The 27,408-nt window shown below is 41.2% G+C and overlaps 1 protein-coding gene across 5 annotated transcripts in view; it reads right to left on the bottom strand.

Moving 5' to 3' along the window:
* The window catches only part of tanc1b (tetratricopeptide repeat, ankyrin repeat and coiled-coil containing 1b), a 123,520-nt gene that overhangs the window by 40,740 nt on the left and 55,372 nt on the right, over positions 1 to 27,408 (bottom strand). For all 5 annotated transcript variants that reach the window (XM_005918228.3, XM_005918226.3, XM_005918227.3 and 2 more), the window contains 8 exons: positions 26,049 to 26,182; positions 23,286 to 23,475; positions 18,232 to 18,558; positions 9,789 to 9,911; positions 7,099 to 7,380; positions 6,653 to 6,807; positions 3,162 to 3,393; positions 2,885 to 3,051 (listed from right to left, as the gene is read on the bottom strand). In XM_005918228.3, coding sequence (XP_005918290.1) covers positions 2,885 to 3,051; positions 3,162 to 3,393; positions 6,653 to 6,807; positions 7,099 to 7,380; positions 9,789 to 9,911; positions 18,232 to 18,558; positions 23,286 to 23,475; positions 26,049 to 26,182 — 1,610 coding nt within the window. The remainder of the gene's footprint in view (positions 1 to 2,884; positions 3,052 to 3,161; positions 3,394 to 6,652; positions 6,808 to 7,098; positions 7,381 to 9,788; positions 9,912 to 18,231; positions 18,559 to 23,285; positions 23,476 to 26,048; positions 26,183 to 27,408) is intronic.

The following is a 27,408-nucleotide window of genomic DNA, read 5'->3' as shown; positions in this document are numbered from 1 at the left end:
CGGACATAGAGAATTCAATTTTGGAATTTCTTTGTGATTTTGCAACCATTTCCTGCGTCTTACCCAAATATGTGGACTCGTAGGCGCCCCCCCAAAAAAAACAACAATAAAAAGAGAGGACATACAGGGTTTTTCTGCAAAAGACTGCCAACTCTCTTAAAAACTATTTAACTGACTTCTGTTACATTTTTGGAAAATTAGACATTTTCAGTCAGTGACTAACAGCCTTTCCATTGCACTTAAAGGGAACTTACTGAACATCATAGGAGCCTGATTTACAAAAACATTGTCAAACCGACTCCGAGGTTTTCACATGCGAAGTCGTCATATAGCTCCCATTAAAACAACAGTGCCATTCGATTCATTACTGCAGACAACTGCTAAGTGGTTACAGTGGGAATGTGAACAAAACAGAAATATAACGAGAAAAATACGATTACAAGAAAGTAAAAGACACATATGGCATGGTTAACAATGTGCTATCCTTTGCCACAGACCAGCATGTGCACAGGATTCACTAACAGAGGTTATAAAAAAAAAACAGCTACTGTTACATATGCCTTAAACCACACGTTTCCTTTCCAGCACAGTTGTTACTATGAAATCTACCACACGGACAACAAAAACACATCTCCGATAACCGACTGCAACCTTGTTGTTGTTGCCGTTCTTGCTTTGCCAGCCTCCAGGTGGCTAAAAATGTCACCCTAGCAAATTCACACAAACAGTAACTCCCTCTCATTAAACACTGTTTCACTTTGTCAGAAGACATTACAACACATATGTTGCAGTGTAGTCGAAATGTATTACTTTAAGTGCAGTCACCTGGAACATCTTTCCATGTCAAAAAACCAATTTTAATGCATTAATAGAAGAGCATAAGAGGTGAATACAAAATATCAGCGCTACAATATATTGATTCACCACACTGACAGGGCCTTGCCTGAATTCTTAATAGCTAGGCTGAATTCACTATATAGTACAGCCCACACTGATGGACAACACTCGACCCTGGCTTCTGACTGAGCAATAATGACTCAAATTCCAGATGTCAATCAAAAACCACATTATTATCCAAGGCTCAGTGCTTTCTTTTTTTCCCCCAGCAAGGAAAATAAGTTATCATGTAGTTCATCAGTAGTGTCAAAGTTTCAGTTGTCAGCAGCGTGAATTTAATCCAACTCCATAGCATTTCTGGAACTGGTCAACCTAGTGTCAGCTCAAAGTGACTGACTCATCTCTCTCCTGCCCTGCAGGTCATGTGTCTCAATTCTTTTCTGAATGTTGCTGGATATGCCTGACTCTGTAAAGAGTAGAATAACAAGCGGGAGCAGCTCAGGAAACACTTGTCAAAATGTAAAAATGTGCAGGGTCTGGTGACAGTGAGTGAGTGCTTAGAGAGGTGACGGCATGTCCAGCTAGACATTTGTTAAAATGAGAGAATTTTGATTCATTTCTTTTCTAGGGTTGCCACAGTGTTAGATTTTCCGATTTAGGATATGAAATGTTCTGGTCAACAAATCAATAAATGTGTTTTAGTGTTTTATGGATTGGGAAACAGGGCCAGTGTGAACTGTAAGTGCAGGAGGACTGTTGGCTACAACCGGCATACTTTTTTTTTCCTGCACTATAAGCCGCACTTAAAATCCTTTAATTTTCTCAAAAATCGACAGCGTTGATGCTTTACCAGGTGTAACTATTAAGTTCAACATCCAAGCATCCATGAAAACAAAATTTATTAAATTTAACGGAGTTAGAAGTTAGCTCGCTAGTTCCACCTTAACATGATATACATGACTAAGAGATTTCTGAAAAAATTTAAATGTACAGCTCTGCCGTCCCTTTCGACATAAATGAAGACAGAAAACTAAACAGCAGTGACATTTATAGGGTTACTGAAGCTAGGCTAGCTGGTATAAAATGATATGCTAGCGACACAGCTATGTTAGCATAACATAAACACAGTGAAGCTAGAGGATGAAGGCTAACTTTTTTTCACTCATAAAAGTTAATGTGAGGGTTCCCGAGGGTTAGGGACAAATGCAATCGCATGGCAGGATGCTGTAAAAGGACCAAACTTCAATCAGGAGAACAACTGAATCCATCCACAATACAAAGGTTAGTCATTAATATGCTGCAACAACATGGGAATAGAGCAGCTGCAAGAGAATTCAGCATTTATGAATCAATGTGGAGTGGAGGAAGCAAGAAAAATGAGTTGACTTATCTGACTGTTTTGTTTCGCTTAATGCGCCTTATAATCCGGTGCGCCTTATGGTCCGAAAAATACAGTATATTAAGTAAGTGAAAACTAGCACTAATAACATTAAAATATATTAAAAGGTAAGACTGTAAAAGCACTTAGTTAAAGATGCTTAGTTAAACCAGCCTGTGCAAATTTCATTCAATTTGTATAAAAAAATATAACAACAGAAGTCTTGAGTGTTCAAACTTTTTGATAAGCTTCAGCTCAGAGCGCTTGGAAAGCAGATAGGAGAGGATAAGAGCAGACACGAAACTGGTAATTAAGTTAAGAATCAAGCCCTTAACAGCTTGCCTGTATCCAGTACTTCACTCAACAGTGTAACAGCCAAACTGCACCTGTGTGAGTTCATTGTGGGAAGCGAGTCTCTGAGTGTGTGAGAGAAGCAGCTGCAGCAACAGAAGAGTGAATGCCATTAGCAGTAGTTACTTTAATCAGCCGTAAAGTGTGCGGATAAGCCGAGTAGTTACCGAGAGGGAAGAAAGAGTGATAGACTTTTTAAAACTAAAACTCATCACCAGTATAATGTGACATCTGTAATTCTGACTCGAAGTGATTATAACAGTGAATATTTTGTCATCTGAGTGAACTCAGAGCCATGCTTTATAAGTTCTTTCTTACCACCAAGTTGATTCGAACAGTGACAACCAGTTTTAGCCAGGAGGGGAACTTGGCAATGATTTTTGTGATAAAGGATGCAATGGTGTCTCCATAGTCTGGTTTGTGGAACTCTGCTTCATTCAGCCCGTCTATTAAGATTATGTAATCTTCCTCTGGAATCCTTCGCTCTGCAAAGACATTTACAAATAAACTAAATATTAAAATACTATGAAATGAGATTAGTGGTCTCATACACGATGAAAATGAAATAGTGCAATATACAACTACAGTGTTTTACCTTTCCGAAGGTTGGCCAACGGTTCCAGGACTCCTCTCCGGAAAGCAGCCATGGGGTCTTGGACACAGGAGCGCAGACTGAGCATGCTCTGGAGGTGGGGCTCTTTCAGCAACAGCTCCCGGTACGCACTCAGTTGATGAGCTCTGCACAGAAGGGCTGCGATGCTGTGCACAAATTCTGGGACCAAGCAAGTGTACGTGTTATCTGCCTGGCAATAATGATAAGCCACCACCTGGAAGACAAAGGAACGAGAACAAACGCGAGTGAAGCCATTGCTTTTTGAGAATCAGGAAGAATTAAAAATATGATTCACTGACTGATGGGTACATTCGATAACTTTAAAGCGTTTACAAACACCAACATCTCTGGTGACTGAAAAACTACCATGACAAAGTAAGTAAGTGAGGCTTTTGATGCCAACAAGCCTCCATAAAACTACATATTATCTCTACAATGTCAAAGACATGATTTTATCCTTTCTTTATTTCACACAGAAGGGATGATGAAGAGATTGGGCAACGGATGAAAAGCTATAAAAAGAAGTGAGTAGATCCCAGGTGGATATCTAAAGGTAGAATCTTCTGTACCTGAGCAGGTTTCCGCAGCATTCAAAGGAGGTCTGATTTAAAAGGAAAATGTAGGGACAGAGGTGGAGAAGAAGGAAGATGACTGTACTAATTACAGTCCAACCTGGAGGAGCTGACACACTTCCAGGCCCACAGGAGGAGGAGCAGGTGATCGGTTCCTCTGACGGCTCAACCTCAGCTGTTGCCGTTTAGTTCTCCACAGAAAACCGATGACCAGCTTCTAGAAAAATGACTAAAGCCTCAAGATATGAGACTTTTTTTTTAACATTTAGCATCAATAAATGTTTTGGGCCCAGACTTTTCCCCACAGCACAGATCTAAATGCATATTTATTGTTCTTTCTTTTTCAAATAATAACATATAACTCACATGCCAATAAAGGCACAATTAAAGCTAGCGCAAATTAGAAAAGAGGGAGGTAAGATTTTAAAAATTATAGCTGAACTCCCTGGATGTATATAACCCATCTTTAGTAAGGAAAACATGTGACATCCGGTCAGAAGATGGACCAACTGAAACAATAACACAACCACTGATTCACATTTTCTCCAGAAACTGTCAGAAATCATGACCACCAGAATTTTTCTCTGATGTTATGCTTTACCCTAAAAGCAGCAAACGTCTGAGAGAAGTCCGAACACTCCTTTCTGTCATTTTTGCGTCACACGTTTTTTGAGCTTCATCACAAATGTGACATAACAAAGAGGGAAACTGATATATTGAATGCCTATTATTGTACAAAGTCAAGTAACATGCTGTGTGCATGAACACAACTCTTAATAAGCCCCCTACTGCAGTGATGATTTAATTTAGCATACAAGTCACGCAGACTACCGCCTCATCAATGAGCAATACGAATCTCGACACACGATGATGCAAGGCTCTGCAGTCAAACCTCGGTAGCTCATCTGCTGGCAAAACAATAAATGCATTTTCAGAAATGTTACCTAAAGGCACGTCTCGATAATAAGAATAAAGCAGAAAGGGTAGTAGCCTCAGTGCTCCTGTTATGAGACCACTTTTAAATCAATGATTAAAAAAGCACTGGCAGAATCTGACAGAAGCTGCTCAGCGTTGCATCACACATCACAGGAACAGAGCCCCTGTGAAGGCGCCTATTGGAAACACTTTTCACCATAATTGGCTCAAGAGATACTGCTTGAGTTTCACAGACATTTACATGAAGCTCACTGCATTACCCTAGCTGTCTGGTGCATGAACTGTCCCCTTTGACAGGGTCACTAATTAGGAGGCCTCCCTGACAGGATAAGAGTATTAAATTCTAAAGGTGTTAGAAGGACAACAGGTTGTAATCAGCGCCATTAAACGCAGCAGAATCAGTAGGAGACGTCACATCCACTGAGAAAGTCCTTCACAAAGCTGCCACCTATTAAATTACTTTACAACCTATCACAGCACTATTCAAACTCAACTGACTACAACAGTGGATCACAAATCTTCTCTGAATCCCGGTGGCCCCCAATCATCTTTATTAGACCTGCTACAAGGCAATAGCAGTGCCAAAGTCATCAAATGGTGCTTTTAGCAAGCAGTATTTCCAAAATGTAGTGAACGTGCACCTGCTATGTGACTGAACCCTCAGCAACACAAGAAGAGGTGGTGCGAGTAAAGATGCGGGAGTGAAAAATCGACAGAGAAATTTCAGTGGAAACAGAGCGAACAATTCCAAAACTAAAATAAAAGAGCCGTGAGCAAAAACCGCACACTGCTAGTCGGCGTGCATCGAGAGAGGAACATTTTAAAGTGGAACATCGAGGACTTGTCTGTCCACTTCACAAGTCTGAAAGAGAAAGATGTGCAGAAATATGCTCAGTGTCTGGTATGCATGTTTGGGGGGGTTTTGGTCACAGACAAGTGGTTAACAATGTTACTGACGGTGTGGGGGAGTAACAGAACACATGTAAAGCTATTACCGTGCAGTACTTTATATCTTGTGAAAAATGTTGACACGCTTATACAAGAAAACACTTAATCTTCTGCTCAACAGCGCTGACACGTAAACTTCCCAGAGAGGCAGTATTTAGACTTTATTTTGCGATCCTTGTAACGCCAGAAAAATCAACAGATGGAATATTCATCTGTCAAAAAAGTAAGCACTGTCCTCAGTAGTCAGTGTTGCTCCGCTTCATGGAATTTTGAGGATCCTTATCATGTTCAAACATCCCAGTTCAACACTTGAACAGGCGGCCTTACAATATATTTAAGCACCTATTTGAAGTTGACACAGGAACGGATACCAACCAGTAATTAAGCAGTAGTAGTGCCATACACGTCGGTATAACTGATAGCCGCCTAGATAAATGGTGTTGCTATTTGAAACGTGTGTTGATGTTTGTAAATTCCTAAATGACGTCTAATATTGATGAAGCTGGCTCTGTTTGACGTTGGTGTGTGTTTACATTCTGTGCTCTCAGGTCATGGCTGACAGGGCTCGCTGTGGGTTGTTGCTCCCTGAGGAGGTTCTAATCACTGACTAGTAAACTGCAACCTACCCTTATTGTTATGTATAATTTTATGCATCATTCAACAGAATATATCACAATTATCTGTGGTCACTATTAAAGAGGGGTTTTCAGAAGTCAGACTGAAGCTGTTGTAGAAGCACTTGGTAAAACCTGAGATGCTTTTTGGTCGATTTTCCTTCTTTTTCCTTTTTTTTTTTTTTTTTTAAAAGAAAGGAAGAAACAACAAATCCATCCATCAAAAACAAAAAATAATCTACTCACTGTTGAAAATTGTTAAAATTACTTTTTTGATCCAGTGCACACACCAAACATTTTTTTCCCTGAATAAACACCACCATAACTAGTGCAATCTTTTTTCAGCTTCTTTGATTCCTGCTTCTTTGTTACTGTGAGCTCTCTTAGATGTTGAAAGGCGCACCTTTGCAGCCAGGCGTTTGACAGCCTCCTCCCTGTGCCGCTGCATCTCGGGAGTTCCTGGGCAACTGCTGGTCCTCAGTGTGTTGGCAGCACTGGATGGTGGAGTGGGCTGTGGAGGCTGGCTGAGAGGAAGTTCTGTGCTTTGTCCTGGGCCAGCTGGAAGACATGCACATGGTCACCAATATATAAAGTTATTACATTAATATAAACTAACATCTCTCTATATATGTATATGCTAGCATTAATAACATTAGTTGTGTGTGAGGGCATTCTTTTGTAAGGTAAATGTAATATTAGTCAACTTGATTTTATATTGCCAACGAATATATAATTACTTCCCTCCCACACTTTGCAAGCTAATGTTGAAATGAAATTATAATAACATTAGCTAAACACGAGCAGTTAATGTAGTGCTCACATCCAAAGGCAAATACTAAAACTAATTACTTTTCGGGGAGGCGCTGGGACTGTTGGAGGCGATCTGACGCATGCGTCCTCCATGGCAGCTCAGCGCCACAAGTCGGGAGATGATGGCCGTCTTCCCATAACCCACGCTGCCCACCACCACAGCACCGTGGTTCTCTGTGGACTCGCCGGCCTTCAGGACATCTTCCAGATGCTGAAAGAGCCAATCTCGGCCCACAAACACAGAATCTGTGGTGATGCTGGGAACCTCGAACAGCAAAGGTTTGAGCATGATGTCCACGGGTTTGTAGGGAGCAAAACGCGCTGAAGGAAACGGGAAAAGAAATGAAACAGATTAAAATTGTTTACACTACTTCTATTTTTTTCCCCCATGTCTCCGGGAAGTTAACAAATGATTACTTCTTTTAAATGCTGGAAACTTTACTGTAATAAATCGTTTTCCCTTGCAGTTAACCTACAAACATGCTTTGAGCATCTCCCGCATTCTTCTTCCCAGAAGGAGCCACATACATGAAAAACCCTGAACACTGTAGAGGATACATTTTCAATTAAGTGGAATCAGAGTGAAGACCTGAAAGAGGACTCTTATCTGGTCTACTTCAGCACTAATTAGATCTCATAACACTTGTTAACTAACATCACTAAATGACTGCTACCTTTAGTGCTAATGCGCCTTTCAACATTACAACTATCACTGCTGTTAGCTGCTAGTGTTTTCACCTTGCGAGTTTGCCTGTGTTCACAAAAGCCTATTGTAATTGGAGGGGCAGTTGAGAGTGTTTATATTGGCAGGTGTAGTCTGTTTATGTTTCTAGTGCCCTACAATGAAACCAAAAAGCGAACGAGCTGGTTCTGAGACACTTGAAATGATCACCACCTTCTACTATACCAGCAAAATAAGTACAGTGTTTGAAAAACTAACTTGAGCAAAAGGAGTATCGACGGGAACTAGAAAAAGAGTTATCTTTTATTAACCTCTCTTTATTGGATCCCCTTAGATTTCAAATCCATCTTCTTGCATATAAAGCCCCTAATGACCATGACTTGCTTTCTCAGTATCCTAAGCCGGAATGACAAGCAGAGGCTAAAGCTGCTTCGCTCCTGTGGAACCAGCTGGCTGTTTAGGGTTGGGAGCCAAACCCAGTCTCTAATTTTAAGATTAGCCTCAAAACCTTTCATAGATTTATAGTTAAAGCTCGCTCAGCTAACGTCTGAATCACCCCTTACTTATTATGCTGCGACAGGCCTTTGCTTTCAGGAGGCCTCACATGGTGCACCGACATCCTCACGTCTTCTCCATTTCATTGTTCATGCATGTCAGTTTGTGTATTCTCTCTCCCACAGTTGAAGCTTTTCTCCTTCTCATCTTTTTTTCCCCTTTCTTTTCACTCTCCTCTCATGGCAATCAAACGAGTGCTGCTCATTCCGAGTCTAGTTCTGTCGGAGGGTTCGCCCAGTCAAAAAGGAAGTCACTAAATGTTGCTCAAATCAGAACTGTAAGGTCCTCAGCGTACTAGGTTGAGTTTCCTAAGATGGCACATGTTGGGATTTTTGCAATATATGAATACAACTGCAATGAACTGCACTGAAATGTTGACCTACTGCTGCAAAATTTAGGTAAAGGTGGTGCCATCACACCCAAATCTGAAAAACAAATACCATAAATCATATAGATAGGGCTGGATCAGCTGACCCTGAATCCTCCCTTAGTTATGCTGCAATAGGTGTAGGCTGCTGGGGGATTCCCATGATGCATTGAATATTTCTTCTTCAGTCACCTTTCTCCCTCAAGATGTGTTAATAGACCTCTCTGCACTGAATCATACTTGTTATTAATCTCTGGCTCTCTTCAACAGCATGTATGTTATCCTGTCTTCCTTCTCTCTCTCCAACCGGTTGCTACAGATGGCCGCCCCTCCCTGAGCCTGGTTCTGCCGGAGGTTTGTTCCTGATAAAAGGGAGTTTTTCCTTCCCACTGTTGCCAAAGTGCTTGCTCATAGGGGGTCATATGATTGTTGTGTTTTCATCTGTATGCGTTATTGTAGGGTCTACCTTACAATATAAAGTGCCTTGATGCGACTGTTGTTGTGATTTGGCGCTGCATAAATAATACTGAATTGAGTTGAACTGAATCTCCCATAAAATTTATAGAAAAGAATCCAATTGTTTAAGATTGTTGTGTATGAAGGAATTCATGTAGAAAAAACCTGCTCAGAACCACTGACCATATGCTTATGTATCAGCTTCATGTTTGAGACTGAGTGAAAATGAAAGAGGACATTTTCAGAAGGAAGACTAAATAGTCTGAGTATATATCCAGTGATGACTTATTCAGTAATTCATGTTCCCATGAAATATTTAATCTGCAGGATCTCTCAGAGGATTCAAAACGCATAACCAGGATAAAAGTTAGCTGGGAAAAAAGGCATGATTTAAAAGCCAGAAAAAGGCTTTTGAGGATAATGTTAATACCCATAAGTGCTGCATTGTTTACATTGCAGTGTTCAAGTATTTGCACAGTTTTGTTGTTGGCTCTGCACTCAGACGTGGTACTTTGGAAACTTCAGAACTACTGTTGGCTGCCTATTAACTTCAGGGTTTTTCAGAGTCATACCACATAACATTATCCTATGTACTGCGATATTTTACACGTTTATTTTACAAATATCTCCCCTGAGTGCCTACAGCAGTAGTATGAATAGCCCAGTCACCTTTAGCGTCCTGAGGGGGCCTTCCTCCTGTATTATGCCAGGGTAGGCGAATGGATGTCCGGAGGGGGGTATTGCGCTGTTCATCAAGAAAGCTCAGGTCTTCAAGCTTTGTGGAACTGGTGGCTGTAGACAAGAGAGAAGACATACACACACACAAAGAGTGAAGCTGACAGTCTAGTACCTCCCGAGTACATTTGTCATAACAACTATAAAGAGAAAGACAGAAACACACACTAGAGTAAAACCTTGTGGCACTTATGCCATGTCTGAGGGTGGATGAGTGAGGAAAGAACAAAGCCAGTGCGCTCTGACATTTGCAGGGGCAGTGTGAGCAGCTACCAGCATATACTGTGGCAGGAAGAATAGCAGTATTCTAAAGTCAAGAGCAATATGTACCGATTCTCTTTGATTTGAGCTGACAGCTGGACACGATATAGCAATGAGAGGTCCATCCCCACAAGCACGCCTGCTAGGCTGTACGGAGAGGGCAGATTACCTTTACCTTTCATAAAACTACAACGAGTTATAGAAATGCTTCACTGCGGGTTTGGCACTCATCACTGTCAATCTACAGGACGCACAGGTGTAATCTCAGGACTTTTGTGTACTACAAACTACAATATCTGTAAGTCATTTGACATGAAATGAAATAATAAAATTAATTAAAACCAGATCACAACTTGAGTTGTTATGGAGTTCAAATCTACTGAGATTTCATTAGGATTTAGCTTCATTTTGAAGCAGAGAGAGAACAAGTCTCAAAGCAGGCAATGATTACCATCCCCAAACACAGGATATCTCCTGAAACTACTAGTCTACAGACTAAAACCACTTGATGAGCCAGTGATTACAACTCAGCTTTTAATTTGAAGTCTAAGACACGGTCTGTTAACATAATAAAAATGTGCATTAGTGCGGCGAGGCCTCTCCTCCAACTGCTGCTCGTTTTTCAACTATGCTATCGCCGTTGCGATCCACGCTCTCCTGGGCTTAGTGAAGAGCAGAATCAAAGCCTCTCTTCTTCTTCTTTATCAATATCAGCTGGGAAAGACTGTCACTAACGCTCACTTCACTCCCTCACTAGGTCGCTAACTTACTCTCCGGAATGTCCCGCTAATTAAAACCGGTCTGCTGGCAACGGGAACTGAGGAAGCTGCCATCAACGCAACTTTGACTGGAACAGGAGAAGGGCCTGATGTTACTTTTACTGCAGTGCATTGTGCATACACAAACATCTACACTGGATAAAGCTTAAGGAATTGCAAACAAAGAGAAAAGAAAACAATAAAAGCAAACGCGCATGACCTGGAAGACCTTTTGCTGTAAAGCAAATGCCACTTTTCATCAGCTACAACTACTTACATCTAAGACCAAAGCCAGGAAGGATGGTGGGAATTCTCAAAGCCCTCTCTATCTCCCCAGTGACGAGATACTTGGGCAGGCATACAGTCAAGTACGCAGGGTGTAAACTCGCAGCTAAATCTCTGGAGTGTGTTCCCAGTGGACGAGGGCACAAAAGCGATTCCTCTACCCCGGTGCTCCCATGCCGGCACTCTGGCAGCTGAGCCGAGTGCTTGGCTGCTTCCTCTCTAGTGTTCAGTCAGTCACAGCACCCACAGCATTAGGCACTTGCTAAATGAATGCACTGCCTTCCAACAGAGCATCACCCTCTCTACAATTTTAACACGTATGCGTACATCATCTCTGTCCACATGCTGCACGTACACACACACACACATAAATAACTCGGTATGCAAGCAGCAGAGGGGGAAATTGAGAATATTAGAGGAAATATAAACGGAAAACCAAGAGATTCACTTCGCAGTGGTTGATTAAAGTTTGTTATCCAACGGCTGCAGTATTAATCAACAATCCAGACTGCACAGAGATGGGGTTAAAAGAGGGGAATGTGGAAAAAAATGAAGGCGAAAAAGCAGCAGACTCATAAATGAGCGCAACAAAGAGTATCACGTGGATTTTGTGGGAGGTATGGACAAGACTCAAAAGAGAATAAAGAGAAAAATCAGCTTTATGCAACAAATCGCCACTAAATCCTCATGCTGACATAGGAGGGCCGCAAGATGTCAGTCTATTTTCCCCCCTTCCTTCTTTGTTTTGCATGGAATAAAAGAAATAGCACAGTAGAGCTTTATTCAACAGACACGTAATACCGAATTTGACTTGCTAAAGGAGCTGCGTAGCTGCATAGACTCCTTGATTCACGTCCGTGGCAGACAGCGCACCCAGCACCATAACTACATTTCTCTTTTGTTGAGTCGTTATCAACATTTTTTCCCAAGGCCAAGAATTCCCACACGATTCCTCCTCATCCCTCAAATCCTCCCCTTCATTTCTTCTCCTCTTTTTACTCCCGAGTTCCCTCCTATTCTTCCTCACCTCTACTCATTGATAAAACATACATATGATACCTTGAAGTCTGCACTTGCAGTCACTTTGAAGCTGCACAAATGTGTCAAGACTGTATTCTGATGAAAATGGGATTCTTTTTTCCTCGGGCAGATCTGCCCTTTGAAAACCTCCTGTTCTGTGTTTCCCATGACAGAACAGAGAAGAGGACTGAGCTCCTTTGCTCTAACCACCCCCACCCTCCCTCCCCAACTTGACTCCCTCTCGCCTCCTTACAAGGTGAATCTACTAAAGAGGAGAAGGGAGTCAAATACTCCCTTCACATATCTTCCTGTTTTTATAGTAGCCAGTTACACTTTACCCATTTTGTGATTTTGTATGAATAAATCAGTTCTTGGCTGTTCTCGGCTTATAGCCAATGCAAATACCCATTTTCCTTTTATTTGGTTTGATTTTGCTGGTATAATAGCTTTTCATGACAAACGTTTGAACATTCAGACAGCATTTATGTGGCACAAATGAGAAAATCTGATCCCTCATATCGATAAACGTTGTTTTATTTGCAAAGAGGCTGATATCAGTACGCACTGATGTTTGGTCCATTTGTCTGCCTATTACTCCTAAGACCCGAACTCTTCCATGGCATGCATTTTTAATTTCTCTTTGATATTTGGGCATATTGGGGCCCGATGAATGTAAAAACAAAGAATTACCAGATTTTTTTTTTTTACCTTATTTTTGTTTTTATGAAAAATAAGAGCCACATATGAGGATATTAGTTTAAAATTTTGAGAGAACAGTAGCAGTATAATGTCCTCGTAAGTGGATATCAGGCCCATGTAGAGAAAAATTAAGTATTTTGGTCTAAATAACCCAAAATGTGATGTCCACATGTGGACGCCAGGTCCTAGGAGGTTAAGGACAGAGCTTTGGAGACTAATTCTGCACATTTAGTCTGAAGCAAAATATTTGGTAACTATTTTATTACACAGTGCCTGCTTCCCACTGTGGTAAATATTAAGGGATAATTATTATTGTAATAATTGCATAGCCTTATGCTAAGATCAACAACATTTACTTTAAAAAAAACAAACCACCACTGCTCCATAAGCTATTTCATATATATATAAATGCGTCTGTGGTTAGCTAACGCTCTGTTCCTTTTAAGATTGGGCATTTGATAAGCCCTAATCTGTCAATGGAGTGCCGAGCACAATTTTAAAAGGGGCTTTCAAACTGATTGATCTGTAACAGATTTTATTTTTCTCCTGCTGTGACAGCTGGACCAAACAATTCTCTGAAAAAAGGGCACGTTAGAAGATGTCTCTGTGACCTTTTCATGCTCGAGAAAATGAATGGGCTTTCTTTCCTCTTTTTGTTTTCATTTTAAACTCTGCACTAAACAGATCAATATATACATGAAGCCAGAAGCAGAAGTGACTCCCGTGTCTACCTGGAGACATCGCACACACTGTTGGCATGTCTTTAAACATGATAACACAGCCTAAAACAATACAATAGACCACATGGTCTCAGAAACTACTGGGAAAGACAGCAAATGAGATAAATCAGTGTGAGATTATTAAATTTAAGGGCTACGCCACTTTATGAGTTTGTAATTACTGTGTGACCTTTGCAAACATCTTTAAATCATAGGTTGTATTTATGTGGAAAAGGTTAAGATGATTTTAGTCGTTCTAATAAAACACAAAAGCATTCAGATGTTACCTCATCAGTGTTTTAGTAGACAAACAACATATCTTCGAATTTGCCTGTCAGCAGTCCACAGTCTTGGCTCCGTTATCATTCGTGAAGAGAGCCCGGCGCACGAGCTTTGCCAGAGGAATGTATGACTTTGGAGTACAAGCGAGCAATGAGTGCGCCATACCTGACTTTGTCTCAAACCACAAAGCTCTGCTGAATAGCTAAACACCACACAAGCATTGTAGCACCATTCCTCCGCCACGGTGACCCTCACTCAAATCTCCCTGTCTGAGAAACCCAACCACAAGCAGCTCAGGCTAAGATTTCAAAACCATGGAATTCCAGTGGCCAACACTAATATGGCCCTTTGACTCTGTAAGCCTTTATAGAGGAAAAAAGAAAAAAGCTCAACTCCAATTACTCAAAATTAGGATTCTTATAAACTGAGTAGATCACCTCAGAGAGGAGGTGAAATTCCATCAACAACTCTAGTTTATACAGAAGATCTTACAATAGAGGCGACAGATAGATGTAAATAGTGGATTGCAAATGATAACACCAAGAAAACACCAGAGCATAGAGTTAATTTACAAGTGCTTATTACTAATCCTGATGCTGAAATTTGACATCAAGTTTAATTTACCACAGCACTGCTTTTTGGTTTGATGGAACTATTTGGGGGAAACAGGGCAGACTGGCTTCACTTTCACAGAAACTGATATAGAGAAGTTCACAAAGCACCTGGAAGCCCGGGAAAAAGCTGTTCCCATTTATTTCAGGCTCTTAGTGCATCTTACACCCAATGCACCTGCCACGTTTGTTAGATTTAATGAACAGCTGTTGTAAACATGATTACACGTAGATTATTTCACGTATTAGATCTTTAAATGCAATATTTCGATGCCAGATGAAAATCAGTAACAATTTTAACAACCTTTTAAATCTGCCTCAGCAGCAAACAGTTTCCTTTAGGAGGTGGACAGTAATATACAATCCCTAATATAAAGCTCTGCTAAAGACAAATCTAAATGAATTCATGTTGTTCTTGTAGCATTTGTGCAATTTTTCACAGAACATGTTGGCACCAAAAAGTGGTGCTCCCACCAAAACCTAGGGACACCCACGCTACATGCAACATCAAGGCAGTGCAAACGACAGTTCTCAGCAATATGCAGACATTCCTTCTACATGAATACGGAGACTTCAAGAGGCCCAGCAATGCATCTGTTGATCGGCATCAGACAGATGGCCAAAATACACTCTGACACTAAGAAAGTGTGACCTTTGTCCAACGACGAGCAATTTTACAAACAACTGTCTGGTGAGTCTTGATTTCTGCTGTGACACTTGAATGCTTAAGGTGAGAATTTAGCTTAAACAACATGAAAGCATTGATCCATTCTTGGTGGTGGTTCTCTGCACTTTTTAGCCTGTTAGTACCAACTGAACATGGTTTTAAATGCCACAGGCCACCTGGGTATTGTTGCTAACCATGTCGATCCCTTGTGTCCAAAGTGTACTCATCTTCTGTCTATAAAAACGAGTTTACAGTACTCACTCTACCTCCACAGTCACCAGATCTCAATCCAATAGAGCACCTTTGGGATGTAGTGAAACAGGAGATTCACATCATGGATGAGCAGCAACTATATCATGCCATAATTTCAATCACTCTGAGGAATGTTTCCAGCACCTTGTCTTTTTGGTGGAGATAATCATAAGTTAAAATTAAAAACGAATAGCAATACTGTAGCATGAAGCAATTATGCCCTAAATGAACTCATGATTATTTGTTTGCTTCTGCCTTTAATCTCCGTGCTCCCATTTAATATCTATCAATAAAATAAAGAGAAATTTATAGATTAACCAGACAGCTCATTATTTCAGATGCTGTTTCACAAACACAGGACAAACAATAGTCACCAAGGTTCTGGCACAGAATGAATGCACTAATGATGAATACATATTATGTTTCACCGTGGTAGCTTCTTTTCTCTCATTGCTTCTTTAGACTCGTTACTTTTTGGGGGTTTTTACCAAATACAATTTCCTTGAACAGAAGTGCCGTCTCTGCTATGCTGTGACCCCAAGAAAGATTTTACACTGTGTGACGAAACCCTGGGAGAGCGCATCAAGGATGCGATGAGACAGCTTCATTTATGGCCTGAACCAATCTAAGGTACGTGTTCTGCCGGTCTCAGAGGGCAACACTGCATAACTATGACATCAGCCCATAAACTCTGGGAGGACAGACAGACACAAGCACACCGGTGCTCACACGCAAACCAACACACATAAACAGCCAAACATTTTCTGGTCTGTTAAGCTTTATGAGCCACTGTGCGCCTGGACCGTCCAGGTTTATGTCACACACAATAATGATGAGATGTAAAAATGGTACAGACTCTTGGAACAATAGAATCATCAGGGAACAACACATCCAACTGTGGGCTGCAGAAAATATCAAAGCAGTGGCCACTGTGTAAAATACATGCGCAAGCTACGAGCTATGGTATGCAAGGAAATATCAGTACCGTGAGCCTACCATGTACTACTCCTTACTTCTTCTATAGCTTGTCCTCATCCCATCTTACTCCATTACTGCCTTCACAAGTTAAATTGCTTACCTGCTTCTAATTGTAAGGGCCTAGAGTGGACATTACACAGTTGCATTTCTCTGGTATGTTGAATAGGAACTGGGACTAGATTTTATCAAAGAGAGAAAACAGTCTAGAAGTAGACACACGGGAACTGTTACTATATTTCATCAAGAATAAACCCAAGGGAGGCAGGAGTCAAGTATCTGAACTTCAAAACATTGGCAGCTGCTACATACAGACTAAAGAGGTAAAGCAAAACAACATATTCAAGGAAGATTCTAGAGGAAAAAGTCTCATGAGGTCTTTTAAACTTTGAGTCGTCTCTGTCTAGGCCAGGTGTTTGACCTGAGTCACTCATGTTTTTATGCTTCTTTTCACAGCTCAGCCCAGGTTGCCCCTGCTGTGATTTTCCCTCACTGGCAGAATTGTCTGCTTTCAAAATTCAATGTAACAAACATTTCATCTGTGCTCTAAACTGTTTGTCTTTTCTTCTCTTTCTGTTTGCTCCTTTGAGTTGGACTCTAATGTAGTCTCACTCTTTTGTTTCTACAGCCTTACAGTTAACATACCACTCTGGTCCGTCAACGCTTATTCAAGTGTACATTCATTCTATCAACAAGCATGGGCAGCCCTGCTAATTATGGAGTAAAATCATTAGCATAAGCTTGCATTAACATTTGAGCAATAAAATATACTCCTGGTTAGTTCAAGATTCACTTACATGTCAAAATACAGATGCACCGAGTCTATGTCCATGCGGAACATGTACACGGCGGTGCAGGCAAATAGTCGCAATCAAACTTATAGCTACATGCTAATATGTTGCTAGTGTGAAGTATGTCAGGGAAAGTTGGGTATAATTCTTTGTGCCTCTTTGCAATAGCAGAGCACTTTATTTTCAACTAAGTGTGAGAAGATCTTGCAACTTACTGCAGCTTGAGGGAAAGTTTGATCATGTCTTTTGTAATAAAAAATAATATTTTGCATTTGAAAGGTAATTTTTTGGGGGGGGGTCCTGCGCATCTCTAGTCAAACCTGTCCAGGGCGTACCCCACTAGGATAAACTCCAGACAACGCCTCCAACCCTGAATGGGATAAGGAGTAAAGAAGGGAGGTGGGTGAGTGAGTGGATGATAAAAGCTGTACATGACTCATACTGTCAGCTTAGCTACAAACTGCATTTAGGCAAAATTATATATAGGAAAATGCTAAACGTACTGCTGTTTGATTCACCAAAAATAGGCCGAGGTCAAAAGCAATAAGGTATGAGGAGACCTGGGAATAGTATGGGTGAAAAGACATAAGGGAAAAGGGGGTGAAGGGGGAAATATCAACAACTGTGACAGCTGTGTGGATATGGTAAGCTGAACCACAACAGGGAGGCTCCAGGGCAGGAATGCAGAACAGATCAGCCAGACCGGAGCGTGTGCTTAGGTTTGACATGGCGAGGCAGTGGCGAGCCACACCACACAGCAGCTGTCTAATCCCAAACTTCTGCCTTGATACTCCTGTTCTGAAAAGCACAGTCCGTTCTTTGAACTATTGACTTCTTATTTCTTCTAAACCTACTACAGATGCTCTCACCCTTCGGTGTCTGTCACTCGCTTGGATTAAACTGACATGCCACATGTCAGCCTCGGGCACAGGTCGTATCTCACGGTTACGATCTTGACAGGCAACACAATGCAGTCACAGATGAAAAGTATACAGAGCATTTCCTGTATACTTCTTGAGCTCCAGATGTCAAGACCTCAAAAACCAAGGAGTCTTACCTGCTACAGAGTTTGGCCTCGGCATCATGAGGGAAGCTGATGTCTGTGGCGGGTACGCAATGGGTCCCTCAGGTGAGTGACTCGGAGGGTGTGGTGGCCCTGGAGCACCCGCAGATATGTTAGGGTGCTGCTGGTCTGTCCTGGATGGGGTGTCTGCAGGTGTTGCTGTGGCACTGCTGGAGTCTTCTTCGGCCACAGGAGAGCAGGTGTCCGCCCGCACGCTCTGTGCCAGGCCATGGCGACCGCTGCCTCTTAGGCTGCCATCTTTACTCCACTCCAGGCTGGAGCCGCTGCGGTCATCATTCTCTGAAGAACTAGTGATGGTGGCTGAGAGCAGATTTAAATTTTTTAAAAAAAGAGAGAGAGAGAGAGAGAAGGGATTTTCAGCAAGTGAGGGAGGTGAAATGAGGGGAAGAGGCACAAGATATATCTGAGTAATGGTCTTTATGTGCGATGAACATTTATCCGTCTTAATCTCTAGTGAGACACCGAGCTGTAATGGAACTTTCAGCTTTGAGTGGCTTGGTGGTTTTGCTGATTGCCCTATCAACAGTTCTCAGAAGCTCATTTTATATTTACAGCGATAGTCTTCCTATACTCGTGAAACTCGGAAAGTAATATTGCACAGATTTATAGAACGTAATGTATTGTTATTGTTAAGAATCAGCGTTTGAATGATTTGGAATCATCCAGTGCAAACAGCAACTGCAACAACTAGTCGGAGGGGAAAATGCAAAAGAGCAGGAATAACAATATAAAACCAAACATGGACATTTTTTTTTTTAACCCCTTCAGTTTAGACAGGTGGCTCTTCTAGAAGAAGAACTCCTTTAATCTCCCCTCGAGCCAACACAGCGACCTACCACAATCTTAAAAGCAAAGGAAAGGACTAACTCTCCATGATGACAGGCAGCTGGATACAGGAACATCAGCACTGTTAGTGGACTGGAGCCGGCCAGCCAGCTGGCCATGTTTGCATCACACACTACTAATCTGGATTTCATAATGGCGCAGCACGTTGCATCACCACTAATATTAATACAACAAACACATCTTGGACCCTGTGATTCCTGCGCTGGTTTCCTGGGCAAACATGAAGTCCTCTCATGGCAGCAGTCACGATAAACCCTGCTCGGACCACGGCATTAAAAGTCATCGTGATCTGACTGGCTAAACTGCAGGACCTTGCTAAGAAGAATATGTAATTATTTATTTAAGCTTGGTGAAAATTTGAATTTTTATTTTATAAACAACTACATGCAGTCAAGTCCAGGCCCCTCGTGAAGGACCTTCTGAGGGAGCTGTTTTGTAAATGTTAAGACATTGCAAAGTCTCACTAATTCCATCAAGGAGCTTTTAATGCAAAACAAAGCCAAATTAATGTGCTTCTGAAATCAGAGTCAAAGTGAAACTTCAAAGAACAGAGAACATTAATCACAGGCATCAGTCTGACTTGTGGACGCACTGTGACTTTGTTCTTTCTTTTCCTTCCTGCACAATTTTATTAAGGAGTGTGGGTGGGATGTTGTAGACCAGTGGTACTTTACACCCCCTTCCCAAAAACACTCCACCCGCCCACTCAAGTACATAGCAGACTAGCATGCCATAGTCACCGATGTAACAATTTAATTTAACATCGCTCTGCTGCAGATTTAAAAGCCCTCTGCTGCAGATACAGCTCAAGAATCTGCTGTTAGCAGTGACAGCTTCAAAGGATAGCTAAACACAGCTAATTAGACTAGAAAATTACATGCACATGGCATTTCATAGTTTGTAATGGGTGTACAATAAAGGGGTCGTAGAATTAGGGATCAAGAAAGGAAAACAAGCTGACCATAGTTATAGCACATGCTGCATTTCTGCAAAACTGTGTTCTGTCCGTTTCAAAGTTCAGGTGTTTGATAGTTGCTCATAACGTCTTCATTACTGACAGATTTTGATGCACAACTAGTGTTACTTTCTGCATGTCTGTGTGGGTCTGTGGGTTTGAGCAGCTAATGCACCCTCCCAGCAATCTGTCTGTGACCACAGCAAAGAGCTGAGAGAGACGGAGGCACCGATTTCCATTAAGAACTGGGTTTTACGCAGCATGACTTTACTTCATACCAGCTCGTTTCGCTAACTTTCCTGAAACCTGCTTACTGAAGTTAACAACCACACTTGCAGAGATGGCATTCTCTCACAAAACTCATTTTGAGTTAACTAAAGTAACGTAATTGCGTGCAACTGACAGCAACACATTTGGCACCAGTGCACATCTTATCCTGGGTGGTGTCAAAGCTGCAAGCTGGAAGATACTATATCGCAGCTTACATAAATTATTCAGCACGTTAGCAGTGATATTGCTTTGGGGGGCAGAATGACTGAATCATGGTAATCATTTATGTCAACTCTGGAGCATTGGAAATCCAAACTGTTGTGTTGGATCTTGCTTTGGCATGCATTACTTTCTCCTGCATAACTATAATTTTCATCAGCAAGTCCGATATTCTTATTAGTTCAAGAATATCAGACAAATATGAGGGCAAGGGAAAAGTTTAAAATCTGGCACCCTGTCCTCTAGTCTAGGAGTGCAGTCAGGGAAAAAAAAAAAAAGGGGGGGGGTTCAACAGTGGATAAATACAGCATCATAGAGTTACAATTTGCTATTCATTCCTCACTCAGAATGGAATCCCAGCATTTTTATAGGCACTGGAGGCTTTGTGAGTAGAAACGGCAGTTAAATTAATGCATCAATAGACTATGCCATCTTCCTGTCAGCTTGAGTAAATCCCCTGACGTCTTACAGGGCTATTACTACAGATACAGCACAACGTCACACTGTGGCAACTGTCACCTTAACGCCGTCTCATACTGATACAGCTCTGTCTAAACCCAATGACGTACATGGGGAAGGATGAATATAATGTGACACAGATGGTATTCGATCCCAAAAGGTTTCACACAATGAGTAGTGACTGACACTGCACAGGTGTGTTTTCTTTGTTCTAACTCATAGTGCAGATGAAGCAAGTCAGATTGCAAATTAAAATTAGAAGAGCTTCACAGGAAGTGATTAGTGATTATAAGCAATGCTGCAAAGGGGACTGGGTGTCCATGCTAAAGTGCAAACTAATAGACTACTAAGGAATCAGCAGAGCTGTTGGTATTATTAATGTTCTCATCAAACTCAGAAACCAGTGCAGGCACTGGTAAGCTGCAAGTGATAAATTGGAGGCTGGTGTTACATTTTTGTCATTGCTATGAGCTGTGCTACTAGTGCATCTCGCACCAAGCTGTTCAGTCATGCAGGACACATGGTTGAAAGGGTGAGGTGGGGACTAATTTGCACAGGTCCATGCAAACTAAATGAGGAGGCAATGGTGAGGCCATATTTCTGAGCTATGCACAAAAGAAATTATTTTCACTGAAAATTTCTTTTTTAGATTTATGTAATTTGGATTAAAAGAGATGATATGAAAAGTAACAGTTTAATCAAAGACCATTGATTTAAATGAAATTTAAGTGCCACCTACTTCCACCTCTGACCTGTGTATAGCTGCTAGATTATGAACAAAGTAAGACATTTTTAAATGCATACAGCGCAACCCTGAACTTCTGTACACATTACCCCGTAAAGAGTATTCAAATATCCTTCAAAGTCGACATTAAATGTTGTTTAATCTGTCAGATCCTTAGTACAAAGTACAAATGGACCGATCAACTGGCCAGGGATCGGAATCAGACGATATTCAACTTCTCGACATGGAGTAGTGACTGGCTGATCAGCTTCCAGTATGTCTGATTACAAGCCAGCTAGTTTCATATATGTGCACAGTGCCACAGACATATAGGCACACACACTCACAGACACACACTAACCTGTTGTTAGAGGCAAACCGCCTCACTGTGTTTCCAACATCAAACTCCACAGACCCTTAAATCACCCTCACCCAGCTGAACATTGAATATTTTAAAGAAGGTAAGGAAGAAGAAGATGTTGTTAAAGTTAAAGCTATCCAGAGCTCATAGCCAGCCCCAAGCCAGCAGGCTTGGTATGAGTAAAGATCAACACAAAAGAAAAATTCCAGAGATGAGTAAAAAAAAAAAAAAAAGCGAGAGAGAAAGGATCAATGCCCTGTGATCTGGTGAAGTTCCTGACATTTGTTTTGGTATATGAATCTGTTGTACCTGCTTTATTTGTAAAGGTAAAATATGTCAGGCAGTGTGGATGCACAGCAACTCATTATTAGGCAATTCTTTGAACTTGTTTCCAATAGACACATCATGCTAATCTGATCTGATCTTTTTTTGCTTCCTTAAAAAACCAGTCATCTTTAATAACTACAATGGTGTTACATCTTTAGCTGGCATACACATTTTGGAGCAATGTTATATTAATTTGCACATTAGTGCAGCCAGGCATCAGTGCAATACCACTTATGCAAACATTGCTTCACAGATCAGCATCAGGTCAAAACTCTACAGGCCACCTTTGAGGACCTGAGCTGTGTCAGTAGGTAGAAACGGCAAACACCCACAGGCAGCAGTCTTTTAAAAAGAAAGTTCACATTAAACTTTTTTAAAAAGAATTCAGTGAATCATCTCAAACTAAACAATGAAAGAAACGAAGTATTTCAATCAACTTGAACAAGATGCCACTGCTCCACGGGAAGGGGAAAAGTTAGCTGCGGTAATGCGACTGCAGGATAAACAGCACGAGGGGTTCTTTTCAAACAAGCAGCTTAGAAATGATTGACTGGATCTACTAATGGCTTGTTACCCATTGTTCACTACAGAGCACAGAAACATGGACATTCAGCATTTTCGCCACTGACGACACAAACAGCTAATCTAAAGTCTAAAAATCCCAAGATGATAGAAAAATCAAAAATGCAAAAATGAGACTTAGATTTTACTTGAATAAAATCTAATTAGTTTAAATAAACTGAATTATATTTCTAGATGACATGTATGGCGTGCATTGTTATTAAAAACTAAACCTTTTTCTTGTACCATAAAAGTTGCTATCTGAGAATAATGTGGGAGCTATTAAACAGGCTTTTCTTCCTCACCTATGATCCCACTGTCCTTGCTCTCTAGCGTGGAACTGGGGCTGGTGATGGTCCCACAGGGGCTGGAGCGGCTGAGTGGGGGACGGCTCGCGGTGCTGTTTAGGGTGGAACATGGGCTGTCAGTGCTGGGAGACGCCGTGCTGCTTGTTAGTGTGGAGCAGGGGCTGATGCCCTGGCTAGTCAGAGAGCACTGCGGAGAAGAGAGATGAAAAAAGGGGGTTAAGGTACACCAAGAATGTACTTTACTAATCAAATATGTCAATGGAGAATGAAGTCAGCTGGCAACAAGTTCACATTTTTTTGTAGCCCGAACAAGAAAAGACAAGGAAAAAAAAAAGCAACAAAAAATAATTTTCCAACCTTATTTGGAAGGAGTATTGAGAAAAATCACTGTCTACTTTGACCTGGATCATGTGAAAGCAATGCAAAAAATTCCTTTGCAAATAAACAAGCGCTTTACATGCGAGCATGACACACAAGCCGAAGGCCATAAGCACTATAAATGGAGCAAGGCTTAAAAATTACACACTCATATGTCTAGAGGAACCAAAATAAGTCTGAAGAGTATTTCACAAGGGAAGTAGTCTTTAGTTTGTGTGAACACAATAGACACCCTTTTTTTTTTATTTTTAGGTCATCCAGCCTGTCTGACAACCATACAACAGCTAAATCTTTGTCTGAGATAACCGACAACCGTAGAAATCCAAATTAAAGCTGGTTTGTCCAGTTTCCCCATCTTCCTTTAACTGGATCCAAACACAATACAGTGTAGCTTATCATTGCCCCAATGAGATGCAAAGCAACACCTTCCAACAACTGATTATGACTTTGTAGGTTTTAAAGCAAGTTTTGCCCTAGTCTCACAACAAAATTACGAAAACTGAACTTTTCTCACCACAGGCCCATTTATTTAGCATACAAAAGCACTGACTTTACAATTGAAAACACACAAAAGATGGTCCCTAATACAGCTTAGTAGCGCTCCAAAGATTGTTGGGTTCTAAGCCAAATCAGAGAAATAATTACATGCAGACATTTTATCATTCACTGCATGAATAAAACACTCCTACTGTTGTGAGAACTGCTCGAATTAAATAATAAAATTCAATTTGGTTTATTCCCCATGTAGAATAAACTAAACCCTTTTTTGGAGATGTATTTGTTGCCTGGGGGGGTGGGGTGGCTTTCAGGTATAGTTGGTTTCACAAGCATAATATACTGCTAGTAGACTGTTATACTACTCACAGTTATGTTACTGTCATGCTACTGCAAGTAGGTGCAAATAACATGTGCATTTCCCCAACTAGGGTTGTCACAATATTTATACACAACACAATTATTGTGGCCAAAAATATTTACTATAATAGAATTTTCCTGATATCTGTTGACAGCAGAATAATGCTATTGGTCAAATTCACAACTAACTCTTTATTTTTTGTGTTTTTGGCAAATTAATGACTTGGCAATGTAAAGGCAATGTAACCAGATCTATAAAAACCAGACAAAAAGAGCAATCATTTATAATATCATACGTTTATCATTAACATGATATTAATATTTGGTTAACATCTGTACTGGTACAGCACAGCGTTTTTTTATACATGTTCCTGCACTACTGAAAAATTTGGGTGTGGCAGACTGGCAACCCAAAAAAACCATTGTTGTCAAACATGAACAAGAGTTCACAAAAAAATAAGCTCACCTATGCTTATCCAAGTGTGACTGATTCATTCTAGACCATAGGCTAGTGCAAAGGCAAGCTGATAGGGAAGAAGAATGGGATGAAGAATAGGGAGAATGACTGGCAGCATGACTAATATCTTGAGGAATGCTAATATAACTATATAAAATTTTCTAAGTCAACTTCCAGTCTGCAGGCTGTGTCCCACCCAATAAACACAGTAAGTCTAACACCTGACTGACATTTAATTTTCTGTGAGGCAAAACTAAAAACTAACACAGTTAAAGGCACATTGTAAAACAGCAGTATGGTGGAAAAGACAATTGCTGACAGATGACAATAACGTGCTGCTCTTCACATGAACTCCGACAACACAGATCTACATAGAGTCAGACCGCCCGTCTCCTCTTTTCACATACCAACTACTGAACACAATTCATGAAATGCTTTCTAAGTCTTTGCATTCCTAGAATTGCTACTTCAGTGTCAAAAACGGTCCAAGGCACGAGATGAAAACCTAACGTCTTGGGTTCTGCTCTTCACACAGCCCAGCTTAATTAGTAAAGCCAAACAAACTGAGGCTCAGACCTAACACAACTCTATTTCTGTACCCGGACTCAGACACTCTTGTTACACACTCAAGAGCCCCTGGAATAGCACTCAAGTTACTGGGAGACTAGCATGCCGCGCTGAAAAGCATGCACAGGAATAAAATCACATGCAGCCAATTTTGAATAGGCAGTTACTTTTCTTCAGGACAGATTGAACAGTTCAAACAAAACAGTGTGACAGTTACCGTTGCTTGAGGTCCCAAGAAAACAAGTTCCAGGGGTGCCTCTTAAAACCCCGTCCATAACGAACACGAAAAAAAAAAAAATCAAGCTGCAAAAAAAAAAAAAAAAAAAAAAAAACAAAAAAGAGGAAAAGAAAAAAAAATCCATTCAAGTGAAACACTGTCACAACTAGCTTCTCCCCTTGTGCTTTCTCTCTGTCCTCTATCTCTCTGTGTGTGCTGCAGCGATGGCAGCAGCTGCTGTTGGTAGTGCGGTGAGGAGCTGGAGGGGAGGGAGAAAATGAAATACCTTCTTTTCATTCTTGTCGTCCATAGGTATGCGTGCCGTACCCGGGATCCCTTCTCCCAGTAAAAAGCCCAGTCTTGTCATCAGTTCCTGAGTGGCAGGGGAGGAGGAGCTTGGCTGTTTCTCCGCTTGCAGATCTACAGATATGGGAGAGAGAGAGGGAGAGAGAGAGAGAGAGAGAGAGAAATGCTTAACACTAGCAGGCAGATTCCCTCTCTACACTGGATGCCCCACACAAGGCCACGCTGCTGGCCCTGCCCTCCTCAACACTGCTCTGAAATGCTATGCTGCACTCTCCCAGCTGCTGCTGATGTGGTGCAGACCCAGAGAAGGTGAGGAAAGAGAGCAAGAGTGCGAGAAAGAGAGGAAAGAGAGAGTGAGCGTGTGCGGCCACGGCTGGTGTGTGAGTGTTCTAAAAGAAAGTGAATACATGTGAATATCCAGCATTGTAAGAAAGCAGAGACTGGGTGTGAGTGAGGGTGTGAGTGAGTGAGTGAGTGAGTGAGTACGCACCCTACAACATGCCTCGAGCGCCAATTCCAGGGCTTTCGGGTTGTTTACAGCTCTCACTTATAGAGCCTCTGAATATCAATGAGTGGACCTCTGCTTCCTGCAACACAACTTGAACTGTCTGTGGTCTTCATTCTCAAGCCTTAAAATTACTTTAGATTGCAATTTCAAGCTTGGGATGCCATCAACAAGGAAGAAACAACTTGTAATCACCTTTCTGTCTACACAAACCGACCTTTTTTTTTTTCTTTTTTTTTTTACATATTAAACCAAAAACCAGGCAGATAAATAATAACAGTATATGCAAAATACTGGGTTTATCGTCTAAAATCCATTGTGGATAGCAACTCAAATGTGGATGTTGGAATTTAGTCATGTCAAAAAGGCAAGCATACACTGATGATGAAGATGTCGGGAGAAAGAGTGAGAATGTCCGAGGTACAAAACGCTTATTATTCATCTCTCTGGCAGCACCTCTTTCTCCTCCTTTACTTCATTTTCTCCTTTACCTCCATTCTTCTGCAGCTATTAATAATGTTGACCGTAAATCTGATTAAATACAAACAAGTCCTGTGGCATAATGTGCTGCCAAGCCCGAGTCAAGTCAAAATCAGACCACCAGACAAACACCATTGGCATGCAAATAGCATACAAATGCCAATACACAGATAATGCATTACCTGTTAAAGTAAATAAATTGTCATAATAGCCAGTCTTGCAATCAAAAGGTCATACAGTTCTCCAACCTCGTGAAATTATTGGGTCATGCAACCCAAAATAAAACTGGAAAAAGGCCTAATCAGTGAAGTGTGGGGCTGGCAATAAACGCCCTAAATTCAATCTCTCTCTATCT

This window comes from Haplochromis burtoni, unplaced genomic scaffold (genome assembly GCF_018398535.1).
Source record: "Haplochromis burtoni strain Fernald_Lab_line unplaced genomic scaffold, NCSU_Asbu1 Contig_29, whole genome shotgun sequence".
Classification (NCBI taxonomy): Eukaryota; Metazoa; Chordata; class Actinopteri; order Cichliformes; family Cichlidae; genus Haplochromis; species Haplochromis burtoni.
This window is presented reverse-complemented; position numbering and strand designations above follow the sequence as displayed.